Raw genomic sequence first — 26,801 nt, forward strand, 5'->3', positions numbered from 1 at the left:
TCACCGACCATTTTAAAAACACTCCCTATTTTCCACATCTAGTTTATTGTTGGCATCTACAATTTCTTTAGACTTATGTAAGAGTATAAAAATTGTATTCAGCTGCTGAGTTCAAGGAAGTGGGGTGCAACATGGCCAGTTACAACCATAACAGGGAATGACTGTGTGGTCTCTCTCCATAGCAGAGGGATCAAACATTTGTGAATGAAACAAAGCAGGTGCAGGGCCTTAGAAAACCAGATGCAGCTTCTCCTTATAACTCCCCCCAACAGCACACATGCTGCTTGGTGTCTTTTTGAAGACAGAGAACCCTTTCTCCTCATCCTGACTTTGTAGAGGGTATGCAGACTGCAGCACAAACTCTGAAAAATCTATGGAAGTTACAATGCCTGTAGAATTGATCATAAATCTTGGTTTTTAAAAGCCCACAGAGTAAGACATTCACTGAGCTGCAGTCATTGAGCACCAAGCTGTCACACTTGATCAGTGTCGGGGGGGGAGGGGGGAATAAATGTTGGTCTGAAAAATGTGTGATTTCAAGAAATATAAAAATGCATTAGCATACCTTGATGATGACACTGGCTAGATTTGTTTGCTCCAAGCAATTCTCACTGAATATGTGTAGAGTGCTGCTGTTAGTTAATTCCTAATTATGTCGTTTCAAATAAAAATATAGCTCCTCAACCATGGAAATGTGGATCACTTTATCTAAAGAACCTCACATGGAAAGAAAATGGAGCACTGCACTAGGACAAGGGTAGGGGAGACATTTTTATTTTAAAAGGGCAAGAAAAAGAAGGCTGCAAGTCCCATGTGAGGTGAGATTTTTGCTGCACCTCAAAGGTGTGTCTGTGCTGCACCAGTGAGCAAATCTACCACCCTGGGTAGACAGACTTGGGCTAGCTGGGCTCACATTAGCATGCTAAAAACAGCTGTGTGGATGTTGTGGCACCTTCAAAGGCTCAGGCTAGTGTGAGTCTGAGCTCAGGTGTCTAGACGAAGCCTTTCATCAGTGCTGAACTGTCCACACAGGTATTTTTAGTGCGCTAGCACAAGTACTACCAACTCAAGTCCATCTACCTAGGCTGGAAGGCGCCCTCCCAGCTGCAGTGTACACCCACCTTAAGTGGCACAGGGCAAGGAGAGGTGGTGCTTAATAGGCTTGGAGACACTGTTGCATCATCCTTATTCTGGGAGGCTGTTTGGGCCAGCACAGACCCTGGAATAATTTAGGTTTCAGAGTAGCAGCCGGGTTAGTCTGTATTCGCAAAAAGAAAAGGAGTACTTGTGGCACCTTAGAGACTAACAAATTTATTAGAGCATAAGCTTTCGTGAGCTACAGCTCACTTAAGTGAGCTGTAGCTCACGAAAGCTTATGCTCTAATAAATTTGTTAGTCTCTAAGGTGCCACAAGTACTCCTTTTCTTTTTGGAATAATTTAGATACCCATGAAAGGTTAGTTAGGGGTTTCCTGACCACAGCAGTTTATGGACAGAAGTACTGCCCTAAATCCCAGCAGTGCTATGCATGGCAGCCCCTCTCCAGTCGAGTCCTGAAATGTCCCTCCTGCTCCACCCTGACATGCCCTCTATGCAAGGCCCCAAGCTGATTTGTGTAAGTGGACCCCTGCACTGATAGGGAGCCCCAGAGAGATCAGTGGGACTCCGTGTGGGATGCAGGTCGGGCTGTGCAGCTCCTGTGTTGCACACACATACATTCCTTCCACAGCTGAGCTAGAAACACTGCCATTTATACATAATGTAGTCTAAGGCATTCTGTTCCTGTTGGTAACAACAGGTTCTGTGCTGGACAAAGCTGTGTAAATTGATTTCTGAAAATATATCTAAAGCTTTGGAGACTGTAAGGATTGTTTACAAAAAATTAAATGATCTTATTTTCTGTATCGCAGATGACCCATTTTATCATGATGCTAAGACACAAATTTAGCTCTTAAAGGCCATTTTGATGTTGAACCTGGGCTTTAAAAGGTCAGCACTGGCTTAGGTTATTGTTTCTTTGGTTAAAAAGTTTATAGACTCCTTTTGCGTTCATGGACTCAGGCTTTAATGATTAAGGAGTCATTAGTTGCCAAGTGTAAGAAGCTAGATGGACAAAATCTTTTTCCCAGCTGATTAAAAAAAATTAACATTGAGAAAATATTACTAGTGACTATTGTTGTGAATACTTTGGCTTTATAATTTTGCCCTCCTAGTAACTAGACACACTCTTCTTAGTACTTGGGAAGCCAAACTAATGTCTATATACTTCATCCAGTTAAATGGCTGTTCGAACAGGTGTCGTTTTCTTTGGCATGCTACATAAATTTAATGATACTGTACTTATTCTGAAACGTCAAGGTGCCCTGCAAAGGGAGGGGGGAACAAATGAGATTGTGCTAATTTTTGCTTCTAAGGTTTTTTTTTGCTTTTAACTGTTATAAAGAAAGCCTGTGTTTTTTAAACAATAATAATACATTCTGCTTGCTTTTAGTGTTCATATCTTGTCTACCCGATTCCCCCTCTCCCCCCACAAACACACACAAACGCACCCCATCTGGGAAGACACTCTGGAGAACTGGAGAACTGGAAGGAATAGGTCATTAGAGCCAATGTGACTATTCACGTGAGACAAGCTAAGTACATGCACAAGAGTTGGGGCACCTCCTGCAGGGATTTGGACAGTGAAAGATGTAGCCCAGAGGTTGGATCTGAATCTGAATTTCTCCAAAATTTTGAGGTGTTCAGATAGTAGATGTTAGTAATAACTTAGATATAGCCACCCATAAGGATCATCTTCTGTTTGTAGTCAGAGCAAAGCATAATAAATATGATTTTTACAGTGCCCTCCATTACGCATCTCAGAATGCTTTAAATTCAGTGAAGATTCAAGCCTCACAATGTCCATTGGAAGTCTTTAAGTATTTCTTAAAAACAACCCCTGCCCCCATGTAAAGAGGGAAAATGACACAAGGAATTTGAGTTTCCAAGAGTTACAGAAGAAGTCTTTGATAGAGCCAGGAACAAAATCCAGATTCCCTGAATAAGTCATGTGCTGAATCTCAAGATTTCCATTCCCCTCTACTATATGATGTCACTATGAGACCTCCATTACACAGTACTTGAAACTACAGGAATTATACTCTTCCTCCCAAAAAGAAAAGGAGTACTTGTGGCACCTTAGAGACTAACAGACTAACACGGCTGCTACTCTGAAACCTGTGATTATGCAAGGCACTCTTCCTCCCATAACTTTAAAATATTAACCAGAAGACTATGCTAACTGTATCATTACAAAAAGAAAAGGAGTACTTGTGGCACCTTAGAGACTAACAAATTTATTTGAGCATAAGTGAGCTGTAGCTCACGAAAGCTTACGCTCAAATAAATTTGTTAGTCTCTAAGGTGCCACAAGTCCTCCTTTTCTTTTTGCGAATACAGACTAACACGGCTGCTACTCTGAAAAGTATCATTACAGAAGTTGGTCCAATAAAATATCTTACCTTACCTACCTTGTTTCTCCCATGAATAGCAATTACATTTTTAAAGGAAAGTTATAACAATGTTATGAAGTTTAGCATAAAAAAATCACACTTTAAAATTATCCTTTAATTATATGCGTAGGATTTAAAATGTCAAGCCTCAAAAGCAGAGCAGTAATACTAATTTTGAAGACACTTTTATACTGAAATAGTTTAGTCAGCAATAGTTTTCAAATACTTATTCTTATTTAAGGTTGAGCCTATCTCAGCCCCATCTAGAAGTTGAAGTGAAGCCATAAAGTGAAGCCATAAAGTGGAATTTGATACACCACATTCATTTCCATAGGAAACACACTGACCTCAAACACAACTGTCTGCTTTTCTCCTATCAGTGTCTTTGTGAGTTTCCACACACCTTGTCCTCTGCACAGACAGGTTTCAGAGTAGCAGCCATGTTAATCTGTATTTGCAAAAAGAAAAGGAGGACTTGTGGCACCTTAGAGACTAACAAATTTATTTGAGCATAAGCTTTCGTGAGCTACAGCTCACTTCATCGGATGGATTCCGATGAAGTGAGCTGTAGCTCACGAAAGCTTATGCTCAAATAAATTTGTTAGTCTCTAAGGTGCCACAAGTCCTCCTTTTCTTTCTGCACAGACAGTCCTCCCTGACCTGCTTGACCAGACCATTAGCCTTTCTTGTCATGTTTTGAAATAGGATACGGGAAAAATTTAAGCTGATTCAGAATACTGAAAAAAGGTCTTAAAACTGGGATTTAAAAGAAAAGCAGTAGCAGTAGCACATATTGAGAAATGCTATCCTGTAACATCATTAATATTTATGCTTCTCATATTCTTTATTTGGATCAATGTATAGGAAACCTGGAGAATTATAACCAGCACCGATAGTACACCCCAGTTACCTGGCCATGGAAAGTATTGCAAAGATAGAAGCAGCCACAGAAAATATGTAAGTGCAACTCAGCTGCTGAAGTGCCATGCACATTTATACCGCTATATAATGACATTTTCACCTCCTGGTCTTGCGACTTTATTGCTCGTATTGAAAATGCTGTTTAATATGTAGTAACATATTGCATGAATAAGCAGAAGTAGCAGATAGAAAGAGGAGTTTGCATAGCAGGATACAGGACTGGGGGAAGGAAGAATAAAGGAAAGGCAACGCATTTAAGAGGAAAGGGGAATCCTTTAAAACAAAATACAGCATCTGTCCTGACCCCAAAAGAGCATGGAGATGGACCAAATGGTGAACTTCTACCTGTTATTTACAAAGATTAATTTTTACTCTTATACTATAAAATTGTATTGGAATTGGTTATGTGAATTTGGCAATATACACTTAATTTCATTGGCATTTAGATTTCTATGCATTCATTGTCCTATTGCAGAAATTACTTTAATCTGTTGCAGAAATTCCCCAGACACAGTGAGAAAAGTATACTAAAAGTGCCATCCAATTCCATAGGCCCTCAATGTCAGTTTATTCTCAGTTATACCAGTGTCTTTCTTCAATGAATTGCATAGTGACAGGTTTCAGAGTAGCACCCATGTTAGTCTGTATCTGCAAAAAGAAAAGGAGCACTTGTGGCACCTTAGAGACTAACAAATTTATTTGAGCATAAGCTTTCGTGGGCAACAGCCCACTCCTGTTCTTTTTTCAATAAAGTTACCCTGGATATACACTGGTGTAACTGAGAAGAGAATTTGGCCCATTAACTGTAATTGGGGATCCATATAATCTGGCATTGAAGTTATTCTGGATTCAAACCAATTTAACTAAAAGCAGAATTTGGCCCAAAACACACATTTAGCACTGAGGAATACAATGGTCTCTCTTTAAAGTCTGACAAATACGCTCGTACAGAGTCTCCAGTATCTGTTTGTTGTCATGTTGACCAATCCTGTAACTGAGTCTGGATATTTATTTTTTACTGGAAGTTTTGCAAAAAAGAAAAACAGATTTTTTGTTTTCATAAAAGATTTACGACAATCACAGAAGACATTTAAAATTATTTTTAAATAGTTTTGAAAAGTAACTAAAGACCAAGTCCTGCCTTCTTTATACAGACAAAAGTTTCATCAAAGGCGTATTTTCTTTGGCGCGTGGCAACAACTTGATGTTAAAAATTATGTTAAAAATTATACTCCAGCTCCTGAGATGAACATTAGAAATTTCAAGCCAAGAGCTGCCTTTGGACAAACAACAACAAAAATCAGGATCCATTAATGTATAGATACTGTATATAGGTCCCACTAACCATTTAGGCCCAGATCCTCAAAGGTATTAAGGTGCCTAACTCAATCAATGAGAGTTAGGGACCTAAATACCTTTGAGGATCTTAGCTTAGGGCCTCGTACTGCACTGCTGAAGACAAAGGGCACTTTGCCATTGACTTCAATGGGCACAGGAAGAGGCCTTTATTTGTCTAGGAAATGCCAGCATTCCAAGGGCTCCTTACGGTCAGACAAAACCCAAACTGCAATAGCAAGAGGAAAAGTAGGACATAAAGTTTTATTCTGAAATGATCTCTGGCCATAACAATAAACTGTAACAAATATGCACTAAAACAGTCTTACTCCTGTCATCAGCTGTACAATACATACAGTATCATAAAACTGGCCACTAGGATTAAAATCCACTACAACATATTTAATGTTAAGTGGCGACAGCAGCATCTCACAAAAATTATACAAACATATATACACAGTCCACATTCAATCATTTTTCACGTTTTCAGTACACACAGTTGCAGCATATTACAGTCACGTGTCTACGTCGTCGCTCAATACAAACCCAAGCTACTGCTTAGACGTAATTGTAGCAGTTGAGCTAAGTAATTACAATTTGTAGCAGAGATGTACAAGCCCCTACAAACAATAATTCACAAATGCTTTTTTTTATTTAAATGCTACCGCAGCATCAAGTTGGGCAATATTAAAATCTTTACTGACAGCAAGAATTAAAAAAAGAAAAGAAAAAAGTCTCCTACTTACCAGAAATATTCTTGATGGGGACAAAAAGGTGTTATAAAAATGGAGAGCATCAAATAATACACACACTTTCCTAAAGATTCAAATATAGCCCAATGCTACTTATGTCTAAAGTGTTTTAACATTCTGATGGAGTCCTTTATCGCTCCAAACTACCCACCAAGTTAAAAGTGGCTTAAGTGCCTTGCACCCAAATTGTAAAAATCCCTGGCCATCTTTATTAGAGCCAGGCACATATAAAAGGAATGCACTTTGGTTCATACCAAATGCCCTGGGATTAAATCACACTATAAAATTAAGCAGTTTGAGGTAAATTTTTACAAATACAGTTGATTTCTGCTCGTGTTACCATAACAAAAACATATTAAAAAAATCAGTCTGATGTTAAGATACAACTAACCATGAAGTGCCATCTTTAACCCCTTAAGCAACATAGAAGTTACTACAATAACAGAATGTTTTATCCAACATAGTGTGATTGCCTTATGTTTTCTATTAAGGCTCTGAAAACGTACAGGATGTTTTAAGATAGATCTAGCATTTAAAAATAGATTTCATCCTTATTATCTAGTATTCAAAGGGTTAAACAGGCCAAGATGTCTGCCCTACAAAATGGCATTTATAACAAAAGGCACATTGTTAACACCAAGAGCACAATCTATCCTTTGTTGTTAATCTACACATCTTGCATCACTCTGTTGTTCCAATACACTTAAGTGGTAATGAACACTCCAGTGGTGCAAGAAACTGAGCCAAATGAGACTGCAACCAAAGACAAGACAACACTGTGCTATTTACTAAATCTGAAAATAGCTCAGACATCTCTAGACAATGGTAACATGTGAGACTAAGCACTGTTTCCAAGCCACTTCTATCAGCCTAATTATCAGAGCCCTTATCATTAAATCACATCAAAGCAAGAGGCAATATCAGTTTCTTCCCCCCCTTCTTTTTACATTTATAAATAAGCTACAACAAAAGCTATATCACTAAAATCCATAATATAGCTGCTCTTTTAAATGTAGAGGAAGTTTACTGTATTTGGGTTAAAAATAGCTCCTCACACTATATTTTGGCTTAAAAGTTTCCAGTAGCATTTATGAATAAAGTCCATCACAAATGCATTATTGGCATTTAAAAAACCGGTTACATGAAAAAGAAAATGTAGTGGTTTTAGTCTACTAATGACCCATAAACATTATGTATATTTTCACCTTAAATTTACATTAAAGGCAGGTACAGGTTCCAATGTTTAATTTAGAAAATATACGGGGGGGGCGGTCATTTTTTCTAACAGAATGGAATTCCTGTTTTATCCCTTGCTAATTTCCTAAACAGCTGGAGGGTAGGAGCTTAACTGGTTTATTTTACATGTAAATAAATGTTTTTCCAGACCTAGAAATTACCAATTGTCAGTCACCAGATATTTAGATTCCAGAAGCCAGTGTTACCTATTTGTATTATATTTCATTTTTGAATATGATTCCATACATGTTTATATATTGCACTTCCACATATTGTATAAAACTGTTTACATTTAACACTTTCTAAATAATTTAAAATTTGACTAGAGGCAGGAAACTATCATTTTAAAAATATAGTAAGAAAAATTAGTTTAGTAGTGTTTGAATGTTTTACGTTATCAATCATCAATAACCACCATCCTTTATCAGAAATTAATTTTCAGGATTTCTTTGTGTACTGACTTTTTGGCAAATAGTTGTATTATATGTTTCCTGAGAGTAGTGTCATTTCTTTTCCATACCCCACCCCCAGAGTCTTAAGTTAAATAAAACTTACGTTGCTTTCTTTTTAAATGAAAAATCTGAATGAATATGAATGAGAACTTAACTGGAAACTTTCTTGGCCTCTCTGGGGACCATGCTTTAAGTATTTTTAATAACTTTACAAATATTTAATGCAATCTGTGCATATAAATATTGTTTATAATAAAGTTATTGAAGTTTTATGCAACCCATCCAAACTTCTCTTGTTCTGACATCCGCAAATCCTTCTAGATTATGTTCTACTTTCTTCAAAATTTCCTTTTCATGTACTTCATACATCCAAGGTAGATCACGGTCATTGCTTGTGATATAATACTGATTTTAACAAACTGTTACTAGTGAAAACATATTACATTTTTATCCTAACTCTAGAGATAACTCCTTGAAAAAGACCATCTTCCTTCTCTGAGTGCAGTTTAAAAAAAAAAACGTACAAACACAAATCTACTTAAATCTCTATCTTTCCTTCAAAGTTTTCTTCAGCTACCATGCTAAAGATTAATTCAAACCACTTATCTTTTCCTTAATGTTTTTTTCCCTAGAGATGTAGTGCATCAGTTTATTTCACTGATTAACTTTATGTCTTCCAATCATTCCATTGAGGAAACAACACTTGCAGATGCTCAGAATTAACAATCTTTAGGTTAGTGGCTTTCTTGTCTACTGTCTTGTTTTCTAAAAATGAATAGTTATCTTGAAGGAGCAAAACAACATTTGCCCTTGTACACTGATTTGATCTAAAGTAAAAAGTTAAAATTTGTGTTGTATTAACAGTCTGGAAGATACAGTATGAAAATGACAGAGCAAACAGCTCCGAATGTATGATGTAGTGAGGCCTAGCTGTACTTAAGTAGAGAGAGAAGAAAACAGGAGAAAAAAAAGAAACCAAACATGAATATAGGTTGTACACCTAAAGTGATGTGCAAAACATTTTGCTTTATATAACTTCATCTATAGAAAGTAACTCATCTGTCACATTAACACATATTCCCACCTTTATTTATTCTCCCACTGTCTGTTCATCTCTCTCTTTTTTACATAATATGAATGCCACTAGGGTAATTTTAGTGCTGGACACAGCTTCTTCTCTTTTTTTGGCTTACATTTGAACATTTATTTTAATCATTAATGTTGTTTTTTCTTTTCAAAAAAATCTATAGGATGTAGCTATATCATTGTTACAAAATGTCATTTCTTCCAAGCTACTATATGGAAAATGAAAACATGCTATGGCCCCAATTCCACAGGTGCTTGACTGTACTCATGTGACTAGACTCACCGGCATCAAATTAAGCACTTGTGTAAGTGTTTGTAGGATCACGACCTATATATATAAATGAATTCAGAGAAGGAAGAGTATTGCAAATTTACCCAAGGGCAGGGGTGAAAGTAAGATAAAAGACTTACCGGTATGGGCCCCGGGAAGGGGCGGGGCCCGGGGGGGGTGGGTCAGCCTCCTGCAGCCAGCCTTTCCACGCTGCCTGGCCCGCACCACCCGGGGCTCCAGTGGCAATTGAAAGGGCCTGGGGCTCCAGCCGCTGCTGCAGTAGCAGCAGCAGCCAGGAGCCCCGGGCCCTTTTAAATTGCCGGGCCCCAGGGCAACTGCCCCTTCCCCCCATCCCCCACTGGCGGCCCCGGGGGCGGGGGGGGGAAGGAGGCAGGGAAAATGGGGAACTGACTTTAAGGAGAGTCCTTAAAGCACTGCTGCCGGTACCGGCCCACTTTCACCTCTGTCCACGGGAAAAGTAACATGAACCATGTGGAAAAAAAATGGTTAACACCTTTGACACTAAGCTGTAATACATGACTGTCATGTTGTAACCAGTGGCCTGCCACTGATGTTTATTACTGTACCACACTAATTACAGTAAGGCTAATTGTACTTTAGAAAACAAACACTTTGAAAAATAAGTATAAAAACTTAAAGCATTGTCCCCATATTTTTTATAAAAACAAAATCAAAATTTCTTACATTTAAAATGAGTGCCAAAAAGATACAAATGAATAAAGTTATTGAGCAAATAAAAATCTGAGCTACTTTTTCATATGAATAAGGCTCAGCAATGTAGCATTTCTCGTATGACCAGCATTGGGTTATTCAAACTCAGCTAACGAGTTTTGGCAACACTGTTCTCTGCTGAATATTCCCATTGGCATCTGTCATCTGTGCCAAATTAGTCCTAAGTTTTGAAGCCGAGCTTGATGTTGGAGGTAACTTGGAAACTGACGTTATAGCACCAGTGCTTTCTGTTATTCGTTTTGCCGATGCCTTCTCTCCAGTTGGAGGCTTTGGCAAACGTCTCCTAAGCCAGGGATGCCGTAAAGCCTGGCTGGGTGTCATGCGTATAGCAGGATCCCATTCTAAACACTGTTTTAAGAAGTCAAGGAAGAGGGGATCCTCACATCCTTTTAATGCATTCCCCCACTCTCGGCTCTCCGGTGGGCCACGCAATTTTCCCCTTCGGGACTGGCCACCATTGAGTATTATAGAACCATCAGACAATGGGGTAATGGTACAGTAACGGGGATAACCTTTAGAGCTCACAAAATTTTTGGCTCGTTTGGATGAAGCCAGTAGTTTTTGGGACGGCATGCCCAGTAGCTCTATCATACAAGCCAGTTGGTCCCCTTCATCTTCTCCAGGTAAGAGCGGGTAACCTGTTAAAAGCTCTGCTAGAATGCAGCCCAAGCTCCACATATCGATAGGCATCCCATAACGAGCACCCAGGATCACTTCCGGAGCACGGTAGAAACGTGACTGAATGTAAGTATAGACACGTTGATGCTCATAACAACTAGAGCCAAAATCAATAACTTTAATACCACTTCTACCCTGTTGCTTCAACAGAATGTTCTCTGGTTTAAGGTCACAGTGAATGATTCTATTCTTGTGCAACGCATCTAAGCACTGTAAAATTGAGTGGGCAAACTTGCGGACTAATGGCAGGCTGAAGCCCTGAAATTTGTTTTTCTTTATTAGCTCATAAAGGTTCATGCTCAGCAACTCAAATGTCATGCAGATATGGCTGCGGAATGAAAAGTTTTCCAGCATGTGAATAACATTCATGTTGTTATCCTTATCCTGTTTCCTTAGATGCTCCAGAATTCTAATTTCTTCTGCAGCTTGGCGGTGGAAACGTTTTTCATTTCTCACCATTTTTAACGCCACATGTTGATGGGTCTTGTGATCATAAGCCTTCACAACTTGCCCAAAACTTCCTTTCCCTATTACTTTCAGAACCTCATACCTGTATGCAATATGATCATGGGGTACTTGCACGTAAGACCCCTGGTCATCATCATAACCACAATTGTTTGGACCTTGAATCACACATGGCCGCTTCTTTGCATTTGGACCCAAAAAGTATATTTCAGGGTAACTGAAAATTTCATGATGCTCAAAGGTTGTTAGTTTTTGCATGTATTGCTTCATTGCTTGCTCTGGTGTCATAAAGGAGGCTTTCACCTTCCCTGTCCCATCTGTCGATTTTAAAGAACTGGAGCTCCCCTGTCGTCTATGAGCACTGTCTATCTGTCTGTCCGGCACCACTGACAATCCAGATTTGCTTACTGCTGCGAACCCATTTGGTTGTGTTGTTAGAACTGTCCTCTTGTTGCTATTATCTTCATACAGCTGTTGAACCTGAATCTGTCCGTGGCTACCAACGCGCAGGTGCTCATTCATGGTGGGCTTATTGCCTCCAACCTAAAATTCAAAATAATATTTTTCCAATTAGAACATTCAGTTCTACACATTTTTTAATGTTTCAAAATTACTACTTTTGTCCCCCCACCAGGCCCAATTTACTTCAATTAACCATTTTTCTAAATCTGCTTACAGTTAGGTTAAACATATGACCAATATCCCAGGATATCTTTCGTTACTGGTCCCACTTTAAAGATCTTAGCATCTCTTATACTTCTAGACTTTCCTCACTGTCATGACCATTTAAATAAGAGGTTTGCAGCAAGGCAAACAAGGGTATGGTAATATCATGGGCTTAATAATTTCTCCAGAGAATCTGTAAGGCAACAGCCCAGTAATATCAAAATATATGCTGGAGGGAAATTAAACTTGACTCTAGAGAATACAAAGTAGCAATTTCAGTTACGCTTGAGATTCACATCACTGGCAGGAACTTCTATTGATAAGGCACCTTTAGTTTCCCCAACTCCACAAATTCTTAAAAATCAGGATTTTAACTCCTTCCAAAATTTGCTGTGGGACAAAGGCTGTCATATACAATTTTAAACAGAAGGGAATGAGTTTTGTCATTTCAAAAGAAAAAAAAAACTGGACGTTACAAAAGCGCAAGAGACCGAGTTTAACATTTATAGACTCTATAGGTACAATTCAGCAATGAACTTACATCAATAGGACTTAAAGCATATTCTTAAGCACTTTGCCAAACTGGGTACTGTATTTGTATTACTATAGCACCTATCAGGATTGAGTGCTGGACACTGGACAAACACTAAACCATAAAAAAAAAAATCCATGCCTCAAAGAGCGTACAATCAAAATCTATTTTCCACTCTCTGTAATTAAAAAAATTAGGACTAGTTTACATAACAACTAATTGTAATGAGAAACAAGAAATATATAAGCAAACCCTTGTTCCTAACACTGATATCTTTGTAATTTCTCATTTGCTGTTTGTGGAGGACATTCTCTCTTGTAAAAAGGGCCTTAAACAATCCATAAATACATTAATTTCAAGCTGTAAATTAAAATAAAAAATAAATTTCTGTAACTTTACAACTCAAATTCATCCTTAGTGTAACTCAACTAAAGTCAATGGAAGAATAAATTTGAGTCTTGGAGTAAAAAGGTAACAAAACTAAGTTTTAATGTAATTAATTAATTCAAATTACAGTAACAAAAATGTAGTCAATGTACTGATGGGACGACCTTGGGTCTAAAGACCTGATTTTTGTGTGGTCTCAGAGCCCACAACTCCCAATGACTTCAAGTGAAGTTGTGGATACTCAGTATTTCTGACACACAGGCCTTAAGAATCGAAATACATCTTCTTCATTCCTGCCTGTAATGAACTTGGATATGTCAGTTATAACGACGTGGGATCTGATTTTTCTATATTAATTTCTTGGAAAAACTTTCAAGGATAAAATAGTGAAGCTAATGCTATGCAACCCTAAGTGTTTAAGATTCATTTACAAATATGGGTTCTAAATCATTAACACAACCATATCAATCTTTGAAGTCAATTTCACAACTTCAATATCAAGACATGGGCTGTGAATGACACTCATGGATTCATTTAAAAAATATTATTGAAACCAGAATGCCAGACTACCTCTGTGATATTACTCATGTGGGACATAAGCAAAATAAAGGCATTATCTTTGGTTAGTTTTCCATTAACGTACTGGACAAAGATTACAGGATGAATGTCTTGATAAAATCTTGTCAATAACATATTTTCAGTTTTTTCCAGTGACATACACTAAAAGATAGAACAGAGAGGCAAGATGGTTTTGCAGTTAAAGAACTGGGCTAGGACTTTCCAGCCCTACCACAGATTTCCTTTAATCTCTTTGACCCCTCAATTCCCTATCTGTAAAATAGGAAGGAAATACTTCCTTTCTTCCACTCTTTGACTGCTTGTCTATTTAGAGTAAAAAGAAAAGGAGGACTTGTGGCACCTTAGAGACTAACAAATTTATTTGAGCATAAGTTTTCATGAGCTACAGCTCACTTCATCGGGTGCATGCAGTGGAAAATACAGTGGGGAGATTTATATACACAGAGAACATGAAACAATGGGTGTTGCCATACACATTGTAGCAAGAGTGATCAGGTAAGGTGAGCTATTACCAGCAGCAGAGCGGGTGTGGGGAGGGAACCCTTTGTAGTGATAATCAAGGTGGGCCATTTCCAGCAGTTGACAAGAACGTCTGAGGAACAATGGGGAGGAAGGGGAATAAACATGGGGAAATAGTTTTACTTTGTGTAATGACCCATCCACTCCCAGTCTTTATTCAAGCCTAAGTTAATTGTATACAGTTTGCAAATTAATTCCAATTCAGCAGTCTCTCATTGGAGTCTGTTTTTGAAGTTTTTTTGTTGAAGTATTGCCACTTTTAGGTCTGTAATCGAGTGACCAAAGAGATTGAAGTGTTGTCTGACTGGTTTTTGAATGTTATAATTCTTGACATCTGATTTGTGTCCATTTATTCTTTTACGTAGAGACTGTCCAGTTTGGCCAATGTACATGGCAGAGGGGCATTGCTGGCACATGATGGCATATATCACATTGGTAGATGTGCAGGTGAATGAGCCTCTGATAGTGTGGCTGATGTGATTAGGCCCTATGATAGTATACCCTGAATAGATATTTGGACACAGTTGGCAATGGGCTTTGTTGCAAGGATAGGTTCCTGGGTTAGTGGTTCTGTTGTGTGGTGTGTGGTTGCTGGTGAGTATTTGCTTCAGGTTGGGGGGCTGTCTGTAAGCAAGGACTGGCCTGTCTCCCAAGAACTATGAGAGTGATGGGTCGTCCTTCAGGATAGGTTGTAGATCCTTGACGATGCATTGGAGAGATTTTAGTTGAAGGTGATGGTGAAGCTGAAGGTGATGGCTAGTGGCATTCTGTTATTTTCTTTTTTGGGCCTGTCCTGTAGTAGGTAATTTCTTGGTACTTTTCTGGCTCTGTCAATCTGTTTCTTCATTTCAGCAGGTGGGTATTGTAGTTGTAAGAATATTTGATAGAGATCTTGTAAGTGTTTGTCTCTATCTGAGGGGTTGGAGCAAATGCGGTTGTATCGTAGAGCTTGGCTGTAGACAATGGATCATGTGGTGTGGTCTGGATGAAAGCTGGAGGCATGTAGGTAGGCATAGCAGTCAGTAGGTTTCCGGTATAGAGTGGTGTTTATGTGACCATCGCTTATTAGCACCGTAGTCTCCAGGAAGTGGATCTCTTGTGTGGACTGGTCCAGGCTGAGGTTGATGGTGGGATGGAAATTGTTGAAATCATGGTGGAATTCCTCCAGGGCTTCTTTTCCATGGGTCCAGATGATGAAGATGTCATCAATGTAGCGCAAGTAGAGTAGGGGCATTAGGGGATGAGAGCTGAGGAAGCGTTGTTCTAAGTCAGCCATAAAAATGTTGGCATCCTATGTGGCCATGCAGGTACCCACGGCAGTGCCGCTGATTTGAAGATATACATTGTCCCCAAATGTTAAATAGTTATGGGTGAGGACAAAGTCACAAAGTTCAGCCACCAGGTTTGCCGTGACATTATCGGGGATACTGTTCCTGACGGCCTGTAGTCCCTCTTTGTGTGGAATGTTGGTGTAGAGGGCTTCTAGATCCATAGTGGCTAGGATGGTGTTTTCAGGAAGATCACCGATGGATTGTAGTTTCCTCAGGAAGTCAGTGGTGTCTCGAAGATAGCTGGGAGTGCTGGTAGCGTAGGGCCTGAGGAGGGAGTCTACATAGTCAGACAATCCTGCTGTCAGGGTGCCAATGCCTGAGATTATGGGGCGTCCAAGATTTCCAGGCTTATGGATCTTGGGTAGCATATAGAATACCCCTGGTTGGGGTTCCAGGGGTGTATCTGTGCAGATTTGTTCTTGTCCTTTTTCAGGGAGTTTCTTAAGCAAATGCTGGGAGTGGATGGGTCATTACACAAAGTAAAACTATTTCCCCATGTTTATTCCTCCCTCCCCCCGGACCGTTCCTCAGTTGTTCCTGTCAACTGCTGGAAATGGCCCATCTTGATTATCACTACAAAAGGTTTCTCCCCCTCCCCCCGCTCTCCTGCTGTTAATAGCTCACCTGACCTGATCACTCTTGTTATAGTATATATGGTAACACCCATTCTTTCATGTTCTCTGTGTATATAAATCTCCCCACTGTATTTTCCACTACATGCATCCGATGAAGTGAGCTGTAGTTCACGAAAGCTTATGCTCAAATAAATTTGTTAGTCTCTAAGGTGCCACAGTACTCCTTTTCTTTTTGCGGATACAGACTAACATGGCTGCTACTCTGAAACCTGTCTATTTAGACTGTAAGCTACTCAGAGCATGGGCTATCTCTATGTGTCCGTATGGTGTACCAATGGACAAAATGGAACACCACTCTTGGTTGAGGCCTCTAAATTTTACTGTAATACAAATAACTCGTCATTCTTTCAGCTTGGTCTTACACAAATGTGTGAAGAATTCTCCTGCCATCTCACCACCTGACTTACCGGCCTCAAAATGTACGCCAAATCACTAATCAAAAGTGCACTAATGTCAAAATGAAATTCAGAAATGATTAGAGTACACTCTGAGATCAGGCAATGTTTTAACTGCGGAGGAAAGGGCTTCCCCAGGAGAAAATCCCCCATGTAGTACACCATTAGCAGATTACATTGTTTTATTAAGGGTTTTACTCTAATATGACAGACATCTCTTTGTAAAATCATTCGTTTCCTGAAGAGCAGACAACATGGAGGAAAGCTTTAGGTTTTAATGATATTCTTTCAGTTTGCACATCTTAAGTTTTCATAATATGGAAACTCTCTAGAATTCTTGGGGATTCTTTCTGCTGAGTTTATTGTTTTTCCACATACATTTTGACTCGGATCTAATAACAGGTCTATTTTATTTCAAGATTGTAACGTAACTGCATATGTTTATTTGCAAAGCCATTTGGGCCTGGGCAATCAAATCTGACTGATCTTAAATGAAGTTTTACAACACACTGGCATTCAGAGCAAAGGAGCTTATATTGTTCAAGCATAGTGGAGAGATACAGAATATTGAACTAACTGCTTAAATTCTCAGAAACACCATGAATTAAACCACCAAGAAAGACTTAACTGCCCTGTGACCCCTCCGGACAATTCCTCCAGGTTAAGTATGAAGAATATTGGTGTGGCAGGGTCTGGAAAGTTGCTCTTTTCCTGAGCATGCGATATTTCTTTGGTGGGTAAGGAGAGGACTTCAGTCCACAGAGCTGTCAGGAAGGCATATTTCACAAGCACGAAATTACTTAGAGGGTTTTTTGGTTTTGGGAGAGGGCTACAGGGAAGGGTTCAGTATATGTAGAATTAAAAGACTGTGTAAATAAGAATCACGTAAAAATATGGCGTTAGTGCAAAGTACAGGTTGCAAACTCTAAAGCCAAGAAATTGGAGAAGTTAAGATTTCTTCTACAACATTAATCCAACCACATATTATGATACACATTAACAACAAAACTAGAACATACTTAAGACATGAGTAGAAAATACTTCTTATGAGCAATTAGACTGAGATGGTGTTGAGGAAGAAACCATCTCTCTGGGAATTTCTGTAAGTGCTCAATGCCACAATCTAAACCTTTGAATTCATTTTATTTTTTCATTTGATTCTCCTGGTTTTAAGGACTATTTGGCTTCTGCATTTTACAAGTACTGTAGGTTTCACTAGAGGATGTACATTCCTTGAACTGTAGATATTTGTCTTGTATCAAGAGTTAAAAAACAAATCCATTTATCCACTCACCACCAGTAGCGAGTAGGAATTGTTTCCTAATGAAGCTTTCAGATAAGCTTTCCAAATATTAAATATAGTTCTGCCTTCCTGAGCCTTTAGACAGTTTCAGTGTTTCTCCTGCTGCACACAGGTTTTCTAAGCAGAAGAATGAAACTAACAAGACTGCTCAGTTTTTTTACTGCTTCTCACTGGATTCTAGATAGCACTTCCGCTGCTGCTGACCAGTCATTCAGTTTCACTCAGCAGCTTCTTGAGATTGCATGTGCAGAAGCAGAAGTAAGTACTAGAAAGCTATTTACAAGGGAAGAGGGCTCAAAAGTAGCTGACACCCCACTTCCCTACTCCCACAGCATCACATAGTTCTGGGGTGGGAGAGAACTCTTTCTCCCAACCAACAACCTAAACGGGGTTCAGATTTATCAGGCCCCTGCTAATCAGATATGAAAGATGGCACGTCCCCCTCCCACACAGGATCAGGGATAGCATTTCATAGGAATCACAGCACTCTTCTTCTTCCAAACATTTTGGAGGGATGGGGGTTGAATACTCACCTGGGGTTTTGCCTCTATGCATCAACCTCTGCCTAGCACAGGGATTGGCAACTTGTGGCTCTGGAGCTGCATGTGGCTCTTTGGCTGCCCCCTTGCAGGCAGCTGTTTTTTGAGGGGTGCGAGTTGCAGGCTCTGTCCAGGAGGCGCTTACCACGGGCAGCTCCAAGCTGGTGGTGCAGCAGGGCTTAAGTAGTCTGCCTGCCTGTCCTGGCCCCATGCTGCTCCCAAAAGCAGCTGGCTGCTGGCACGTCTCTGCGCGCACGTTGGGGGAGGGAGACAGCGGGTCTCCATGCACTGCCCACGCCTGCAAGCACCATCCCCGCAGTTTGCCAAAAGGAGCTCTGAGGATGGTGCTGGGGGTGTGGGCAGCGCATGGAGCCACCTCTCCCAACACCAGCGGCACGCAGAGACGTGTCAGCAGCCAGCCGCTTCGGGCGCAGCATGGGGCCAGGGCAGGCAGGCAGGCAGTCTGCTGAGCCGTGCTGCACTGCCGGCCAGGAGCCGCCTGTAGTAAGCACCTCCCAGCCAGAACCTGCACCTCGCACCCCCTCCTGCACCCCAACCTCCTGTCCCAGCCCAGAACCCCCTCCTGCACCCAAACTCCGTCCCAGACCCCGCACCTACCTTTGCACCCCAATCCCCTGTCCCAGCCTGGAGCCCCCTCCTGTTTATATTCAAATGGCTCATTACTAAGGCAACTGTTGTCTACCAATCAATAAAACTCATGGAAGTTCTTGTGAAAAGGAAGCGGACCTGCTCTCTCTGTACTAGTATGTTCCAACGTCCAACAGTTTGAAAAAGTCTAAAGTCAGAAATAAAATAGATCAGCTAAATACCTTCAGTCAAACAAATGACAACCACAAAGAGAACAACAGAAGAAGAACAGCGAGAATTTCAAAATGATTGGACTGAGTCTTAGGCTTTTATAGTGAGTTCAGCTGGACTCCCATTGTGTCCCATTTGCGACAAGAAACTATCCAACAATAAGCTATCAAACCTAGAAAGACATTTTGAAAAGAAAGCTTGGACGTTTGCTGAAACCTAGCCAGCTGGTGATGCAAGAAGAAAATCAGTAGAGGAACTCTGACGCAAAGCAGAGCAAACAAGACATACGTTTGCTAAATGGATGAAGGCATAGAGTGGAACTGCTACTGCTGGTTTCGTGGCAGCTCAAGAAATCGTCAAACGAGGGAAGCCATTCACAGATGGAGAATATGTGAAAGAATGTTTCATTAAAACATTTGAGCACCTCTTTGGTGATTTTAAAAACAAACGTGAAAGAGTTAAGAAAAATTAGAGAAATGCTATTATCTGCGAAGACTGTAAAGGACAGAACTATTAAGATGGCCTTAGACATAACCAGCCAGCGGGTTAGTGACATTAGATCGCACCAGGTTTTTCTATTGCCTGCGATGAGACATGCGATGTGAATGACATCACTCAGGTTGCCTTACTCGGCAGATACATTAATGATCAAGGTCCTCAAGAAGAGCTGATTTGAGTGGCAATAACGCAAGGACACACCCCGGGTGAAGATATTGCATCTGCTGTCACTGAATGTCTGAAACAAAAAGATATTGACATCAACAGAATAATTGCTATTGCTACAGATGGAGCACTGAGCATGAAGAGGGCACATAAAGGTTTTATTTCTTTATTTAAAAAAAGTATGGAACACGATGTAATTTCATTTCACTGCATAATCCACAAGGAGGTGCTGTGTGCACAAACCTTTCCAGAGGAAATCTCAAAAGTAATGGAAATGATCGTGCAGAGTATTAACAAAATAACAGATTGTTAACAAAATAATGGCAAGCGCTCTCAATCATTGACAGTTTTGCAAGCTTCTTCAAGAAGTTAACAGCCAATATTCTGATCTTTTCATGTATAACAAGGTAAGATGGCTTTCCAGAGGTGCAGTCCTGATGAGGTTTGCATCATGTCTTGAGAAAATTAGGTGTTCCTCCATGAAACGGGCCTTAAATATGCGGCACTAACGGATCCTCACTGGCTGCAGAAATTCAATTTCATGGTGGATTTAACTTCTCATTTAAATGTGTTGAATACGAAGCTACAGGGAAAAGGAAATACTACAATTTCGGTTTTGGAAGAAGTTCTTCCATTTGAACGAAAGCTGTCTTTGTTTGTAAGGGACACTGAGATGGGCATGTTCGTGCATTTCCCAGCACTGAAGCAATACAAACAAACAAACAAACGACTGTGACATTGATGTTAGGTTCCTTGCAGAAACAGTCATCAAAATGCAGGCTGCATTTGCTGACTGATTTCACGAGTTCAGAAGGCCACTTTGTCATTTCTGTTGAAACCACTTGAAGCCAACACTTCTGCATTGAATTTTTCAGCATTTGCGGGAATCAATTGAGCGCAATTTGAATTTGAATTAGCGGACTTGCAAGACAAGGATTTATGGAATTCAAAATTGAAAGATCTTATCACTGAACTTGAAAATCTGGAAAGGCAGAAATCCACCCTGGGGTTACAACACAGACAATTTGAAACGGCAAGACCAGATTATATTCAACAAGCAATGTGACGGGCTGACAAAGGCTCTGATTGTAGAGATATCAAGTAAAACCAGGACTTGTCAATCTGATGTTACAAAAATCGGTGGGGGAAAACATTTTGTAAAAGCAATAAAATACTTCTAGAAAGACGGTTACACAACATGCTTTTCTCTCTAGGCTAGGTCAAGGCACTTGGCTTTCAGCCTTGTTGCTCATAACACACCAGAGATATATGGATATCAGGTGTAGCACGTTTCATTGCTCATTTAGCTGCTTGCAACACAAGCATGTATATGTATGAATGTCCTTTTTTTTAATAGATGGATTCAAGAGCTTCTGTGGTTCATAACTTCTAAAAATATCTCCTTATTAGCCAATATTATACCAATGTAGCAGCATTATTGAAATGATTTTGATTATTATCATGTGTTTTACAGATCTAAGACCAAGTCCCTGCCCTGAAGAGCTTGCACTAAGTATCAGATATTTAAAGCACACACAATTTTCATAGCGTGGACCACATTTTAATAAAAAGACTGTCTTACGAATGCCTCTCCTCGCATTCATGATTGTATAGACATTTCCACTCAGATTCACATAACATGAGCAATTGTGGCAATGAGAGTAACTGATTATATGGAAAAGTAACAGTAAGAAAGTAATGTATTTTCAGCTGTCTTAATGAGATTTAGCAACCAAAACCAAGGAGAACTAGCAGCATGTGACCAATCAGCTCTTCATGGACTACAATTTGGGAACCTCTGTTATACTGTAATTTAAGTTAAATTTTAGGACTATGAGTTGAGGCAAAAGAATAGGGTCTAGATGGAAGATGGTCAGTAATGGAAAGCTAACTACAAATAGGGAAATTTGAGAAGGGTCATGAAGAAGGATAACAAAGCTGCTTGATGCATTGTAGAAGGAAGGTCAATCCAGTCCTAGGCAGTGGGAGAAGGCGACTAAGAATGGCAATAATACAGGAGAAGCTGGCAGAGTGGTGTGTAGAAGAGTGGGTGCAACAAATAATAAAAGCACAGATGTAGATGGGAGCAGAGGGCAGAGATAAGAAGCTGGTAGATGGAGCCTGTAAGACATAAAGGGTTGAATTAATTCGAAATGTGTATATATATATATAAGGTCATGTGAGGTTCAGTCTGTTGGCAGTAATAGGAAGGCCTTGAAAGAATATGGCCTAATTGGAAAAACTGGACCTGAAAGGTAACTGATAAGATAACTGGGGCCTTTTCTTCCTTCCATGAGGCATAGTAAATAATACGGAAGGATTGTGTGTGTTGAACCAGCAATAACTCCAAACTGGCCAAAACCTGGTTTTTAGCTAAGTTAGAAATAATGACATCACTTGTTTGATAAAGGGTATAAAAGGGTGAACTCTTTAAGGGTTCATTGATAATAGCAGCCTGATCAAGTTGGAGCTGACCTGCATGGGTCCAAGCACCCCTAGGGTTAGCCCTTTTGTGAGTAATATGATCAAATGCTTTTAAATGCTTGTTATTGTATGGAAGTATTAAACTGCATTTAATTTAGGCTTTTTAGATATGTTTAGAGCAATTGTAGAACTACTATTCAGCCGTGAGATTGAATAAAGGAATTTATGGTGAAACTGGCATTGTGGCAGTATTCTATATTAATAATAATAATTCTAACAGACTCACAGAGGGATGGGGATATACATGATCAGGGCAGCAGGTAAGGAAGATTATCTTTGTTGCAGCATGTTGATTGGATACAACAGTGGAGAGATGAGAGACTGAACAGAAAAAGTTACAGTAGTTTAGGCAAGAAAGAAAGGATTTTGAAAGTGAGGAAGAGAGAGGAAAGGGCAGATTTTGGAGAAGAGAAGGACAAAGAAGAATCAGTGATGCTCCCATGTTTTTGAGCCTGACTGACCAGGAAGACAGTGGCAGTATCAGTGGAAAGGGAGAAGGAAAGAATTAGGAGGAAGCCACACACTCTTTAAAAACAAAACAAAACAAAAAAAACAAAAAAAAACCCTCTACCTGGGGCATACACAACAGCCTGTCTGGTTAGCAACACAGATTGCCATGATTACACAACCTCTGTCCTCATCTTCACACCTCTACCTCTCTGACCATGATCCCCCATGAAGCTATACTACAGCAACAATTAAACTGTTGACCAACAAGGTGGGAGATAGAATTTTGACAGGAGTTAGACCTAGACTACTTAACTCACTCCTGTAAGAGGTAAGAATAACAATGGACCTCTTCACTTTCAGAATTAAATGCAAAACTCATTTCTTCCCTTGATAAATTCTTCATATACACAACACACTCAAACCCAGTAAACCAGCCAAGCTATTTCTCCTACAGTCTGAGAAGGCAAAAGGGAGAGATTGTTATTTTTATTTTTAGTTACTTGGGAGGCACTCAGACACTGTGGAGATGGGGGCCATTTAAGTATATGGATAGAGGGAGGGAAGACAGTTCAGATAGAAAGATGAGAAGTTCCATTTTAGTCATGACTGATTTGAGGAAGCAGTGGGACATAAAGTTAAAGGGATTTTAGTCAGTCAGTGTTAACAGAGGTCACTGGGACTACAGTTCCAAGAATCATCATGTAACAGACATATCCAAATGGTTTTTAAAGTTACAATCCGCTATTCTAATGTCACATCTGATTCTTACTATAAAAAGTTATGTTAGCATCTTCTACCAACCACAAAATAACAACCTACAAAACTCAGAGGGACAGCCTGCAATATTTCTAAAACAATATTCAAGGCTAAATATGTTGTGTGCAGTAGATCATATATTCCAAAAGTACAGATTCTAACAATCAGAAGTTATCAGGACCTGAAAGCTAACAATACGCGGTGCTTGGCCACCCTTGTGCATTAAACAAAAAAACAAAACAAAAAACCACTAGATTGAGGGTCTGGACTGTCAAGACTATGTCCCAACTCTGTAAGTAGAACTATGCAAGTGGATCACTATATGCCCATGCAGAGCTTCAGTTAAGTCTCGGGAGCGCCACAAGAATGGATGCAAGAGTCTACACAATCATTGTACTTGTGTTTTTTGTTATTATGTCTTATGTTCTGTTCTGAAAAGAAAATTTTAAAAACTGCCTCTAATTCTTTTTAACTCAAGTCAGCACTTCAACTCATTCACATATGTGTAACTCAGAACAAAATTTGGCATTTGAATTTGTGGACACATACTGTATTTTACGTATATAGTGATGTTAATTTTGTGTATGCAGACACAAATTGTAGACTATCACATTCTTTTCCAGTGCACCCTATATGTGTTATTTCATTAAAAAAGCCTATTCTTATTGTAAATGGCCGATGCTTTTAACACAAAAGCATAGAAAGTCAGTGCAACAGTAATATCCAAATGCAGAGTTTCACCTTCCATCAGCCCATAATCACATTACAGTTTAAAGCTCTGCCATATGTTTACCAAGATAGCATGTGAGCATCCAATAAAATAATTATTAGCTCAAAGAAAAATATTCTAGCAATGCTTTTTAAATCGTACACTTTTCACCCATTTAAAATCTATGAAATAAAAACATGAGCTATTTAGTTCTAATATGAAAAGGAGTACTTGTGGCACCTTAGAGACTAACAAATTTATTAGAGCATAAGCTTTCGTGAGCTACAGCTCACTTCATCGGATGCATTTGGTGGAAAAAACAGAGGAGAGATCCACCAAATGCATCCGATGAAGTGAGCTGTAGCTCACGAAAGCTTATGCTCTAATAAATTTGTTAGTCTCTAAGGTGCCACAAGTACTCCTTTTCTTTTTGCGAATACAGACTAACACGGCTGCTACTCTGAAACCTAGTTCTAATATATACTCCTATAGACCTGCTATCCACTCAGTCACACATTAAGGAGAGAGGTGCCCTCTTGCATCCATAAACAGTGGTACACTTGTGAATTTCCATTCCAGTGGGATTAGCTAGGACCGGAAGATACTGTGAGATATCACAGACCTGAAAAATAAAAATCCCCTTCAGGTGAGGCAGCACATGCTTCTTTAGGTACACTGTGTTGCAGTGTCAGCCTTTCATCCGCCTGTTGCCCCTGAATACAATAATAGTTGTTACCCTGGGAAAGAGCGATCAGCCTGAGCTAATCAGACAAATGAGGAAAGAGCAGCTTCCATTCCCGCACTGTAGTAAAGGCCATCCTCTAATGACAGCGATTAACCTCATGTTCAAAACAACGGCATTTCATGGGACCACAGGTACCAGCACAGGCCTTCCATGCAAAATCCATGCAAGGTGCCAGCTTCAAAGCGAGCCATGCAACATTTAACCAGACCCTTTCAAATGCAATGAGCAGTGTTTATACATTATTCCTTTTACAGATAACAACCTGGGAAACCCTCCTAGGCCAGGGGCCTGCCCCCGCTTCGCACAGGACTCATGGCGGCCAGGGGTTCAATCCCAAGCATGCAAACTTCAAGGGACTCAAAAAAGTACCCGCCTCGGCCCCATCAGAATACCTGTTGAAACCAGGCTGGGAAGAGGACTCATGAGACAGGAGACAGGCAGGGTAATTCACAGGGATCCTACCGGCTTCCGCCCTTTCTGGCCTCATTCACGGCTCTCTGGCAGGCGGGCAGCCGGACTGCGCCTAGCACGTGTATTTCTACTAATGCGAAGGGGGAGGCGGCCGGTGGGGGGTTATTGCGTTTGGAGAATGAACATGCCCTGGCGCCGCAGAGCCCCAGGCACCACGGGGAGGGTCCTATGAGCCGCAGAGGGTCGCTGCAAATAGATCAAGCCAGGCCTTTGGCCCCTGCCCCCTCCGTTCCCGGCTCTCACCGTGTGGGCGGTGTTGCTGGACCGAAGCGGCGGCAAGGCGATGGGTGATGGCGGGCCGGTCCGGGATCCCCCGGCTCCGAGGCCCGGGGAAGACTGCAGCGGGCGCCCACTGTCCCCTCCCCTGCCTGCGGAGAAAGGGAGAGCACACGGTGAGCGAGGAGAGGAGCCCGGTGGGGCGGACCCGGCTGACAGCAGGGAGGCTGGGGAAGGGGGAAGCCTCCTGCCGCCGCCAGACTCCGTTTTGCCGACGCAGAAAGCCCTGGGCAGCGGCCCGCAAACGTGGCACAGCGGAGGGAGCAGGAAGGGCCGGGATCGGGCCCCCCAGTGTGCGCGGAGCTTGTCAGCCCAGCGCAGCCCCGCGGGCCACGACGGACCCCGCCGCCGCCGCCGGGCACATGCCACGGGGCAGCGCAGCCCGGATCGGCGCCGCGAACCCCCCCACGCAGCCCAGCCGATTTCCGCCGCTTCCCTGCTCCAGATCCCCGCTCCCCGCCGCCGGGGATCCCGAGCCTGCGGGGGGACGGGCGCGGGGAGGGGGGGGCTGTAGAAGCAGCCTCTGGGCGAAGGGGTAACGCTGCCCGCCGCTGGGCTTCCCTCCGTGCCCCGCCCCGCTGGGGCCGGGAGGGCAGCGGGCTGAGCCCCTTCCCCCGGCCCCCGAGCAAAGGCCGCGGGTCCCGGCGGGCCGCTCCCGGGCTCTGCCTTCTCCTTACCCGCCGGGTAGGCAGCTCCCGCAGCCGCGCTCGCCGAGGCTTTCCGGGCTAACATGGCCGCTGGAGAGGAGGCAGAGGGAAAGGCATGTCAGGGCTGCTCCGCTCCGCTCCTCCTCGGCCTCTCCGGGCGGCGGCGGCTGCTTTCCCTCTCCGATCAGCTCCCACGCTGCGCGGCATCCCCCCGGGCCCGCCGGGCAGACCGCAGCCCCGCTAGCCTCCGGCTCCTCCGCCAGCAGCAGCAGCAGCAGCGCCGCCGCCGCCGCCGCCGCCGGCCCTGCCCAGGCTCATCAGCGCCCCGATCCCCTCACATTGAGCTCGGCGAGAGCCGGGGAAGGCGGCCGGCCAGGACCCTCCTCCCCCTGCACACGCAGAGCAAGAGGAACAAACAGCTCCGGAGGGGCGATCTCCGCCCCCAGCCGCTTCTCC

The 26,801-nt window shown here is 41.5% G+C and overlaps 1 protein-coding gene and 1 long non-coding RNA gene across 4 annotated transcripts; one reads left to right on the forward strand and one right to left on the reverse strand.

Annotated features, from left to right (window-relative positions):
• Nucleotides 1-3,776: 3,776 nt before the first annotated feature.
• Nucleotides 3,777-21,353, forward strand: LOC122456077. The gene is made up of 3 exons (XR_006274724.1): nt 3,777-3,913; nt 4,140-4,447; nt 21,282-21,353. It is a non-coding gene; the product is annotated as an uncharacterized LOC122456077 (long non-coding RNA).
• On the reverse strand, nt 5,992-26,801 carry DYRK2 (dual specificity tyrosine phosphorylation regulated kinase 2). 3 transcript variants are annotated; one of them, XM_038386798.2, is made up of 3 exons: nt 26,376-26,801; nt 25,666-25,790; nt 5,992-11,982 (listed from the first exon to the last, which is right to left on the reverse strand). In XM_038386798.2, exons 1-3 carry the CDS (start codon nt 26,428-26,430, stop codon nt 10,381-10,383), a joined length of 1,782 nt encoding a protein of 593 aa, XP_038242726.1. In that variant the 5' UTR covers nt 26,431-26,801; the 3' UTR covers nt 5,992-10,380. The 3 variants fall into 3 exon arrangements, with proteins under 3 accessions (XP_038242726.1, XP_043349674.1, XP_043349677.1); XM_043493739.1 differs by lacking the exon at nt 26,376-26,801 and adding an exon at nt 19,774-19,880 and having other exon boundaries at nt 25,666-25,775; XM_043493742.1 differs by lacking the exons at nt 25,666-25,790; nt 26,376-26,801 and adding an exon at nt 24,701-24,840.

The sequence above is a fragment of the Dermochelys coriacea genome, chromosome 1, assembly GCF_009764565.3.
Source record: "Dermochelys coriacea isolate rDerCor1 chromosome 1, rDerCor1.pri.v4, whole genome shotgun sequence".
NCBI lineage: Eukaryota > Metazoa > Chordata > Testudines > Dermochelyidae > Dermochelys > Dermochelys coriacea.